Below are 11463 nucleotides of genomic sequence, written 5' to 3'. Positions count from 1 at the left end.
ATGACTCTCCTCAGTGGCACCATAATGGTTTCTTCAGTGAAGCCACAGCAGTCTGTTCCAGCTAAAGAGCAGCAGTGTCAGCAGTGTGCTTACTGTCTGTGTTTATGTAGAGCACACCATACTGTTAATAAATCTGCTCAGGTTTTCAGAACATTTTATAATCATGATTTTTATTCAGTTTATATCTGAGAGAACAAGAGACTTATAGGGTCTTCATCTCTAACTCTGCCGTGGTAACAACCAAAAATCCTCTTTTTCTAATGGTCTTTTCAGGCATAGGGACAAACAATGACCCACAGGAGAGAAACGGCAATTACCTCTAGTAAGGTGCCCACTTCACACACCTGTCACAACACAGATGAACCCATCATGAAAGGCCATTTGAGAGGGACAAAAACGAGGGCGTTTTCCCTCGGTGACCCTTCAGCTTTTATAGTCTCCCCTCTATTTCAGCTCAACTATTAAGACATAAAGGGGTCAGTTCCCAGACAGCTCCATCCTTTATCCCTCCCTCACACACTCATCTCTGACATCAGCCCCCTCTTATCGGCTGCCACTGAGCAACGACATCTAGATTATAATGGTAGCCTGGTTTTAATTCTAATAAAACCAGGCTTTTTGGATTTTGTAAATCATTGTTATTTTAATGATCAACTCTAAGTCCTTATTGGTAACTGTCTTCAGTATAAACTTACACAATTTTACCAGAATCATATAAACAGCAGATCAGTTTGAGATATTACATACAATACACAGTACAAATCATTTAATCGTTAGTGAGTGATTTGAAGCAGTGCTCCAAAACATATTGCTTGAACCACAGCAAAAAAATTAATATACATATTGCCATATGTTACAATTTGGCATCTGGCGTCCTGCTGCGCAAGTTGATGTGAAGGTGGAATATGGTTTGACTTAGCCATGTGGCGAATATAGGCCTAAACAAACATGTATTTCAGATGTCTGGCTGTAAAACCAGATAAAAACCAGCGTCCATATGAGAAAATAATTTGCTTGTAAAATTCATAGATCTTCACACTCAAGTGTTATTTCTTCAAGTGTTTTATGTATCCCTCTTAAGATGATGAAACAGAAATAAAATCCCATGGGGAAAAGATCCAAGTTTTATTTACAGTCGTTCACATCAGTGTGATTTCTTTTGATGAGATTTGGTCATTCATTGTCAAATTTACTTATTTGTCTTTCTAACCTCACACACTCAATTTGAAGTGCACAAAGAACTGTAAATCCTTTATTCTCAGCAGATATTCCTCACATTTGAATACCTTTGTGGTATGAAAACCATATCATTAAGTGCACCACAGAAAGAGAGGAGGCATCAGATTCCATTACCATGTACAACCGCTTAACTCTTGACTTTTTTTTTCCTCCAGAATACGCAGGATGTGTACAGACCAGTGTTAAAATCTAACCCCAGCCATTGCAAACGGCCCAATTGCCTTGTGATTAACGCACAATAAAAGAATGTGATGGCTTAAAGAAGCAACAGGAAAAGCTGCCCAGTGAAAGATGGGTGTATGGTGCACTCTATAATTAAGCCAGTCTGCACTTGATGAAAGTAGATCACACTGGCGGGCCACGGCTTCACAGCCAGTTTGTTTTTACGACATAATTACAGTCCAAATCAAATGAGAAGATTTAATATTGCACCACGACAAGCATGTGCCCAATGCCAACGATGACACTGACCCCCCTGAGGCAAGGTGTGCATGTGTGTGAGTGTGTGGGGGGCAGGTCGGGCGTCAGGAAGCCGACAGCAGAGAAGCTTCCCCACCGCGGTAGCTATCTACCTGTGTCTGGGCCCTCCTGGGAGGTCTGACACCAATGGAATTACACTGACAGTGGGACAGAGTGTAGGAAAGAGAGGAAAGAGTTTGTCTCTGGAATAAAAGTGAGTGAAGGTGAAGACACGAGGGAGGGAGAAGGAGCTGTGAGGAGAGAAAGTTTATTTGGAAGGAATCAATCCAGTTGAAGTCGGCAAGGGAGAGGAAACAGCGAACAAAGAACTGAGAAATGAAAGGAGATACGAAGTGAGGTTGTGACAGTCAGAGCAAGCGATGAAGAGACTGGAAGAAAAGAGAAGGAGCAGACTTAAATATGCAGACAGTGAGGGTGTGGCTGGAGCACAAAGATAAATAAATGTTTTGCTTGACTGTCTCCATGGCGAGGTGATGGCCAGTGTTTAGGAGGGCATGTGCTGTCACGCCCCACTGAGTTGTTTTAGTGATAAGAAAAAGGATCAGTTGAAGGCAAATCAGTGTTAAAGTGGATCACATCAGGTGTCTTCATGTCTGTTCACTCTTCTACACTATTGTTTGCAATGCACAAGAGTTTTAAAAAAGTAAAGAAAACCATAATGTTTTATTGTCCAACACTGGATTGTAGCTTTCTGGCAGTCAAGGAATTGTCTGAATATGAGGGAGGCAATTATAAAAACCCTAAGTTGTCATTTCTGTTTTGAGATGAGTGCCGTTTTGATGCTTGACGACATGGTTGCATCGTAAATGACCAAAACCTCCCACTGAGTGGCTTTAGTGTTTTTCCTCCCTCTGAAAAAGTCTGCATTTCCTGTCCTTTAGTTACACGCTCGACATGACCACAAAGCCTTTGTTCCTCTGGGTCAGATTCTCCCAGAAGAGAGAATCTTCCCAAGCCGCAGCTGTTGAGTGACCACGCTCGACCACACTGCTCTCTGTCTCCTGACCACCCTTCTAAATTGCTCTCCCTGCTCTTTCTCCATCCATCCATTCCTCCCTCCCTTTTTCCCCTATTTTCCCAAGAGCAGCCAGCTGGGCTGGATTTACTCTGGTCTCTGTGTTGCAGGGCGAAGCCCAGTCTGCTTGCTGGGCGGGCAGCGTCATTTGACTGGGTACTGGTCAGGGCCGGTAGATTAGTAACTGGATATCTACAGAGAGGCCAGTGGGCCTGAGCCCTGTGATCCAGTGGAAAGTAAGGTCTCTGCGGTGGCCTTGTGGTTCTGCGTCGCCCAGGACGTGAACCGCAATCCCTGCTGACACCCTGTTCCCTGAGGACGTGGTTTTACTCCAAACCATGATTTCCCATCTCCTGCTCCGCGACTCTCTGTCTGTGACTATAGGGCCTCTGCCCAGTGCTTTCTGGTGAAGAGAATACGGCACCTCCTCACCACTGGCGCTGGAGGCCACTTTTCTCCCAGGGAGCTGGGCACACAGGAGGGGGCCTTCTCCTAAACAAGCTTAAAAGAGAGTTTTTTAACCTCATGTCACATTTGAACTACAGAAGATGGGGCTGGTGGCAGAGAAGTGGCCGGAATGGGTCTGTGAGCACACATTTGTGTGGCTTCTGATTATATGGAGAGTAGCCCTTTAAAAAAATACACAGCTCAGTATGGGGATATGGTTCAAAATAAGCTGGATAATAAGATGCTTGAGGTTGTAATATGATTTGCAATTTTCAAGACAAATACACAACTTTGTTCTCAGTTTGCTTAAAAAATAATAATAATAAGTATAATGCCATACAAATTGCATCCTTCATGTGTTTAAAATAGATATATGAAAAGTGGGAAATCAACTAACAAGATCATTTGGCTTTATGAGCTTTAATCTTTCTTTTTCTTTTTTTTTTTTTTTACCTTTTTTGAATCATTAAAAACATCTGCAGCCACTAACCATTTGCAGAAAGTCATGCTATTCCAATTGTTACGTCAGAAGTTAGGCCATTGCTAGGATAAGAGCTGTGGGAATGTGACATCTTCTCAACATGCACATTTCTGCTGACCAAAAGACCAGACTCACCAACATGGCACCCAGATGTCAGCCTTCAGGCACAAACACACACAGAGTTGGGAAAGTCACAATAAGAGACCCCCTGCAAACACCAAATCCTCCAAACATCATCTGTGTGAGCAATTTGTAGCTGCTTGGTGGATTATTTTCAGAATATTTTGACGTACTAATTCTATTTTTACATTGAATCATGCAAATTGTTGAGACATGAGACACTTCGTGGGTATTTGTGTTTGGTAAGAGCTGGCAAGCATCAAACAGTTACTCCTGATTTGACTTTCTCACACTTACCCGCCCTGCGCAAGCTTTCTTCTCTTTCTTCTCTTTCTTCACCCCTCTATCTCTGCTCTATTGTCGTGTCTCTTCTCATGCTTTCTCTTTGAGCTAGCACGCGTGCACACACACACACACACACACACACACTATTTCTGTTAATGTTATCCAATGGCCTGAAGGCTCAAGCAAGGACAGGCTTGACTGCTGTTGGCCCGATATCAAGAAATACCTGATGGGTCCCCATACTCATGCCAGGACTCATTTTTGAAGCATGAGACTGTCAACAGCTACCTTCAGAAATCAAACCTATGAGTCACAAACTCATGTGTATTGTTTTCAAAGAACAAGAGACTTGTACTTGCAGTCATCTCTGAAGTTCAATTTTGGAAGGTGCTTTTGTTAATCAGTGTACTGGTATAGTAGCACAATATGACATATTATTTGTCAGATTCTGAGCAAGATTCAGTACCTACCGTCTATCTGTGTCTTGTCTTGCCCAAAGAACTTGTGGCCAAATAGCTGCAAGCTGGCAAGATTCCTCACTGACAACATGATAGGTATTTCTTGAATTTCAACCATAAAAACATCAACTCAGAGACCTTTACGTCACACTGGTGCTATCCAACATCTTCTGCAGTTTACATTCCCTCTAATGACTGACACGTACTTAGGGCAGTTTTATTTATATGTTTTATTACACTGGACTCATGTTATCTGGCTTACATTTGAGTGTTAAAAAATGTGACTTTGTAGCTGATGATTAAAATGATAAATGGACTGTTCTTATAGCACCTTTCTAGTCTTCCAACCACTCACAGCACTTTAAACTACATGTCACATGCACCCCATTCATACACGGATGGCAAGCCTTTAGGAGCAATATGGGGTTGCCCAAGGACACTTCAACATACAGATTCGAGGGCCGACCTTCCGATCAGTGGGCGACCCGCTCTATCTCCTGAGCCACAGTCAACCCAACTTTAAGGTTTTGAACAAAATTTAGAGGGATTTTTTCAACAAGCTCGAGGCCTTGAAAATGCACCTACTGTAGCTAAGAAAGCCACTCCATCTTAACACAAGACAGCATCTGTGTGAATGAAGGAGTTTAAAGTTATCACACAGTGTTAAAATTGATCCAGACCAAAGCAAGGAAGCAGGATAAACCCATTATTATCCATTTTGATTGTGAATGTGTCCAGCTATCTTGTGGTCCTCTCAGCTCTTCTCCATTGCAGAAATGCTAAAACATGTTTGTAGGAGATGAGTCCTTGTTTTAACATTTAACAGTATGCAATAGCCATTTTTGATGATCAAACTCTAGAAGACTTCTTGTACATTATCCTGCTTCAAAGACTCTAAATGTGCCTATGTTAAAATGGTATGTCTTTTCACAAGCTCTGCTCTTGCACACTAAATTCCACAATATACAAAATGAATAAATTTTTTAATGGCATATCTTTTTAAGTTTACACCCTGCGTGGATCAGACAGTCATGGCTGGCAGTTGGCAATAAAACAAGGTTCCACACCCTAAAGCCAACATCAGATTATTTCTGATGGTTTGTATGTAAAATCGTTGATAGCATATAATTGCATGATTCGCTTGTGTGGGATGTAAAGATACAGCAATTTCTGTTCAGTTTTTAAATTCATATGTCGGCTAAAGAAACGCTGTAGTTTTTGCTCAACCCTTTACAGAAATTGATGTTTTGTTTTTTATTTAAATCAGTTTACCCTTTGGGGTCATCTATGAGGAATAGGCTGGAATGGTGCTATAGCAACAATAGAGTTTTGTTTAAGCTGTACACTAACACTTTATTATGTACCTAAAGTGTATAGCTGTTCCAATATGTGTGATGAAGTGCATTGGTAGAAGAAAAGGAACATGAAATGATCAAAATGAAAAGTTGCTTCAATCATAGAGCAATTGCAACATTTATTGAAGTGTTGGCTTTCTTGTATTGATTTTTCAACACATTACAAAAATACATATATGCTCAAAACAGCAGATGTGTACTGTTCTGAAATCACTTTTTTCACAATGATGCACTCCTCCCCCTCAAAAAAAGACCAAGGAAACTATTTTGTACAAAGATTGTAAGTGAAAGTTGTGAAAAGTGAAAATGAAAATGTATTTAAAATTACAGTTGTAAGTGCCATCACAAGACCTTCAACCAACCATGAGGAAAAACATAATGTTCATGAATGTCTCATAAAATTGATTTGGAAAAGCATTCCTGCACAAAGTATTGTATTCCCCTGCCGAAGGTTCTCCCTTTATGATCCTCTCATTCTTCTAATTATTTAAAAAAAATCGTTTTGTTTTTACATCCATGAAGGATAGCTTCGCCAAACCAACATCAAGAAACTCATTCAAAAAGAAAAATTTAAAGTTAAATTAAAAAAAAAAATTAAAAAAAAAGATTAAAGAGACCAAAAGTCAATAATGGCACCACTCTTGTTAGAAAAAAAATATAATCTGGCATGATTCCGCAATATTACATTTCAAAAATTGTCTTCCCATACAGTGAACAAGTAATCATACATTAACATATTCATGAAGATAAAATCCCTCCACCAGGATAATCATACAAAACTGCTATGGCATTCAAAACATTTGTAAGAACATTGGAGAAAACAATACTTTATTATCATCTCAAACACTTACACAGAGTATTTCATTAATGGCATACTTCAACACTGTAAACATATTGTAAGACTGAATGTCCATGTATGATTTTGATCTCTGTCAGGGTTCCACTGTTCATCATTTGAATGTGACATATTTCATAGTGGTATGGCTCATTTTGGCCTAACTCTGATCTGAGTTTTCCTGGAATGAATACAGCGTGCGATCTTGATTTTTGCACTCATGCATCGAGATGTGTAATGCAAGTTGAAAGCAGCTCTTCAGCCGTTCCCATTGTGTTAATTCACTAAAATATATTGCGGTGACTGAATAGCTTATGGAGAGCTGCTGTGACCTAAACATCAATTCCTTAAAAAAAAAATCACAAAAAGAGGAATTTGTATTCAAGATACAGTATAATCCTTTTTCTATCAAAACAAAATGGCGCAGATAAAACCTGACAATGGGCCAAAAAAGCAGGTCAAACTTTCAAGTGAAGATGATTTTGATGACTGAAAATTGCAGAACTCAAATGAAAGATGTAGTCTCAATCTCCTTTCATGTGGCTTTGCTGTCTCCCTCCCTCTCATGCTCGTTCTGTCTCACTCTGATGGTCCGTTATAAGATGTGGCCAGTAGCTGTGCATTTGGATACCGAAAAAAAAAAATACGTTTCATATGCTTCCAATTTCATTTGAATGACTCTTCTCCCTAGTCAAGGTCTTGCTCTCTCTCCCTCCATTTCTTTCTCACACTTCTTCATTTCTCAGTTCCAATCTTTCATTTTTACAATAAGAATAGCCCCTACTCAAGGTCGCCCGGCCATCCCCCATTGCAGCTGTGCTCAGAATTATCATAACTCATATAGCCCTCCCCTACCAGATTCATTTCAGGATGAACGATGCAGAAAATAAAAACCATAATCCCCAAAAGTCACGAACATGCACACTGTCTCAAAATCTGTTACTGGGAGTTAAATCCATATCACTTTGTGAGGCGAATGAACAGGCTTCCTTTTAAAAGCCGCTCTAATGCATGAATCTGAGCTAGTGAACTGTGAAAAGACGCCGTCGGAGAGAGGCTTAAAGCACGCTGCGGAGAGAAGAACACACACGCCAACACACATTGATATGAATTTCATTTGAAACCATTTTGTGGATCCTAAGGGGACACGGGAAGTCAACCTGGGTCAGTGAGAGATGCCACGCCAGACACGAGAGGGAGATTGAGAATGATTTAGAAAGTGTTACAATTGTTGAAGTAGCTTTAGTTTAACAAATTGCCTTTGAGTAAGCACATCTGGGGTGAGGGAGTGGGGGAGATAATCAAGTGGGTCTGATAAAGCAATAATGAATGGTAGTTACACTTAGCATATACTGTGGATGATGCAAGCAGCTGGTCTTCTGATTGTTAAGTTTTAGGCCATTTTTCACGTACAGTTGGGGCTACTTTAACATATTTAAAAAAGAATATATTTACAAACAATAAACAGGACTGTTCTCCTTCTCACATTAATCACAAGTAGTCTTAACTTATTCAACATATTAAATATGTGGTTTAATCCTACATTGGGAATGTACTGAGCATCAGTTAAGGGTACCTCCATTAAGTGCAACCTTTATTTATGTCCTAACTGAAGCAAGGACAGCAATACAGTAACTGCATTTTGACGTTATTCACATGCCAATGTTTAAGAGGACAAAATTTCCCTGAATAAATTAAAAGTAACTTATCAGGTCTCTAAGATAATGTTGGATTTTTAAAACCCAACATAATGTTTTATAGTCAGGCTGACATTCAGTGCTTTAGGCCTGTGTGAGGGAATGGATTGTAGTCCGCTGCTGCAGTCAATATAGAAAACAAATATTTTTACTTTTAAAAGCTAACCGCTTCACACAATTTTTATTCTCACGTGATAATAAGATTCCTTAAAGGAAAAAAAAAAAGATAATTTGTATTAAGGGTGACTTCTTTCCAGTTATCGCATTTTAGAAAAAAAAATGTTTTAGCACATTTCAAAACTAACTCCATATGAAATCCCACAAAGATGTACCTGCACATGCCAAATATCATTACAAAAATCCAATAAATACAGAAATTATTGCACAGTAGAAAGGCTCCATGGATTCCTAACTGATAAAATCCTCAGACAGTTTGCCAAGAAACACCAAGATGGGCATTCCAGACAAGTTCTCATTAAAGTTTCCCTTTGTTTATATTCTCAGGTGGCAGTTTCTGTGACAAGAAAAAAAGATGAACATCAATCAGTCTCAAAAATCTTTAAGAGAGAGATTATCCAGCTATGCCCCATAGCTGAAGAAGTGGTTACGTGGATTTTGTATGTGTGTGTGATTTTGTGTATGTGTGTGTGCGTGTTGGCTTGTGTACAATGTAGGCTGTATAACTAATGGTTGCTGGCTTAACCTCTGTCCGCCTGCTCCAGTTTGACCTCACTGGCCATCAAATGTTCGCCATGCCATTTCTTCATGTGTTTCTCCAGCGTGCTGTAGACGCTGAAGGGCATGTGGCAGATGTCGCAGCGGTACACCTCCTTCCCAAATTGCCCGTGGGTCTTCATGTGGCGTGTCAGCTTGGAGCTCTGGGCACAGGCATAGCTGCACAGGTCGCACTTGTAGGGCCGTTCGCCTGTGTGGCTGCGTCGGTGCACTGTCAGGTTGCTGCAGTTCTTGAACACCTTGCCACAGTACTCGCAGGTGTCACTCCTCCTCTCCTTAGAGCTCGGGGGCCTGCCGGGTCCAGGTCCCCGCAGGAGGTGAGGAGTACTGCTGCCACTACGGCCCGAGGCGCTCCCCCCTTCCATCAGCTCCCCAGGTGGGGTGGAAAAGCGGAGGCTTCCCGTCTCTGACGAGGAGTGCTCAGAGGAGGTGCCGAACGGCGACTGACGGGAATCTGTGAATCCCAAGAAGGGTTCTCTGATGAAGTGGCGTGAAGCAGCGTAGCCAGCCAGGAGCTGAGAGTAGACATTCTCCGGGGAGATAAGGGGTATGGTTGGGGGAAGCTCCAGCTGTTCCTTCTCTATCTTGATCCTCTTGTTGTTGGAGGGGCTCGGGCTGGTGATGGGGGTGGGCCGACGCTGGAACAGGCCGGGGAAGGAGTCTGCCTCAGATACACTGATCCTGCCGTTCATCACAGGCCTGTGGTCCTCCCGCTCATCTCGCTCTCTGTCCTGCTCCCTCTCATTCTCTCTTTCTCTTTCTGCTTCACCCCTCTCTCCGCCATCTCCGTTAGGTTGTCTCTCCAGGCTTCTCTTGTTAGGATTAAGTCTAAGGTGATTGTCCAGATGGTTGAACTGGTGCATGATGCCCACCCCGCCACTATCATTTACTCTATCCCTGCTCAGGGGTTTCTCCTCAGGAGACTGTCTGGGGCCGTTCTCCCTGTTCTGGCTGAACTCCTGGGAGTCCTCGCTTAAGTTGGAATCTGGCCGACCATTCCTCAGTTCTTCCTCCTCTTCCTCTTCCTCCTCTTCTTCTTCCTCTTCTTCATCCTCCTCCTCGTCATTGTCCATCCCTCTGGAATCCCCCTCCCTACTCTTCTCTTCACCTTCTCCTCCCTCACCTCTGTTTCCCTGTTCTGGGGAGCCACTCATGGAACCAGACTTGTTGTGCATATGTGTCTTCATGTGCCTCTTAAGTTTGCTGGCCTGGGAGCAGGCGTGATCACATAGATGACACTTGTATGGCCTCTCTCCTGTGTGACTGCGTCTGTGGACGATCAGGTTGCTCTGGAACTTGAAAATCTTGCCACAGAACTCACAGGATTTGGATTTCCCAGGGGTCTGATTCTGTCCCTGGCTGTCAGGAGGGCTGGAAGAACCGTGTCCCCCCTGAGAAGTGGGTGGCTGCGGGGCATATGTGAGAAATGCAGGGGGCTTGGAGCCAGGCTGGAAAAGCGTGGGACTCAGCAGGCGATGCATGGGTGGCACGCGGTTGGGTGAAAGAGGAGGTGTGGGCCCCCCATTGTTGGTCGTGTTGCCTGCCAGTTCCCTCAGACGTCGGGAGAAGTCCATGGAAGGAGGCTCCATGGGGGTCATCCGCATCACCCTCTCAAAGGCACTGGGGTGCTGGGACAGCAGCCCCATCTCCTCTGGGCCCAGCCTCTCTAAAGGGGGTCTAGGGGGCGGTGGAGGGCTCATAAAGGGTGGCGTTGCAGGCAGGCGGGTCTCCATATACCCCGGGGGAGGGGGGTGTTCCCTGAGCAAGGGTGCAGCCATGCGGAGAAGGTGGAATGGGTTGTTGGTGTCACCAAGGAAAGTGGGGAGAGGAGAGCGGGGCAGGGCATCAGTGCATGGGGGTGGAGGGAGAGCCATGCGGGGAGTGAGGGAGCAGTTGACAGGGTGGTTGTCCAGGTAGATGCGGATGCCATGAGTGTGCTGGGCATGCTGAAGCAGGAACCAGGCGCTGGTGAAGGTCTGCTTACAGGTAGTGCAGATGTAGCTGGATGGCTCATCTTTATCTGTGGGCCAAGAGAAAGACAAAATTGTAAAAACCAAATCCAAATAAAATATGCAAAAAAAATTTTTACAATTTACACCAGCATATTACTATGCCTCCATGTTTGTAAATAACATATGTGAACATGTGAAGAGTTTAAGAACATGAATTGTACTTAAAAGGCACAGTTATATTAATTTCTGCTTGTGTCTGTGTATGAGGGTTTTACATGGGCTTTGACTGTGTGTGTGTGCATGTGTCTACAGGCTAATGCAGATGGCAGGTACTGCCCTAAGGCCATGACACATTATGCTAATT

The 11463-nt window shown here is 42.9% G+C and overlaps 1 protein-coding gene across 2 annotated transcripts in view; it reads right to left on the bottom strand.

Moving 5' to 3' along the window:
* Positions 1-5970: 5970 nt before the first annotated feature.
* bcl11bb (BAF chromatin remodeling complex subunit BCL11B b) overlaps positions 5971-11463 on the bottom strand; it is a 30752-nt gene continuing 25259 nt past the window's right edge. For both annotated transcript variants that reach the window (XM_038727209.1, XM_038727207.1), the window contains one exon: positions 5971-11167. In XM_038727209.1, coding sequence (XP_038583137.1) covers positions 9111-11167 — 2057 coding nt within the window. In that variant the 3' untranslated portion in view covers positions 5971-9110. The remainder of the gene's footprint in view (positions 11168-11463) is intronic.

This window comes from Micropterus salmoides, unplaced genomic scaffold (assembly GCF_014851395.1).
Source record: "Micropterus salmoides isolate LMB-PRFRI ecotype aquatic unplaced genomic scaffold, ASM1485139v1 Ms_hic_scaffold_18, whole genome shotgun sequence".
NCBI classification, from domain to species: Eukaryota; Metazoa; Chordata; class Actinopteri; order Centrarchiformes; family Centrarchidae; genus Micropterus; species Micropterus salmoides.
The sequence above is the reverse complement of the archived record's forward strand: the minus strand, read 5'-3'. Positions and strand labels throughout refer to the sequence as shown.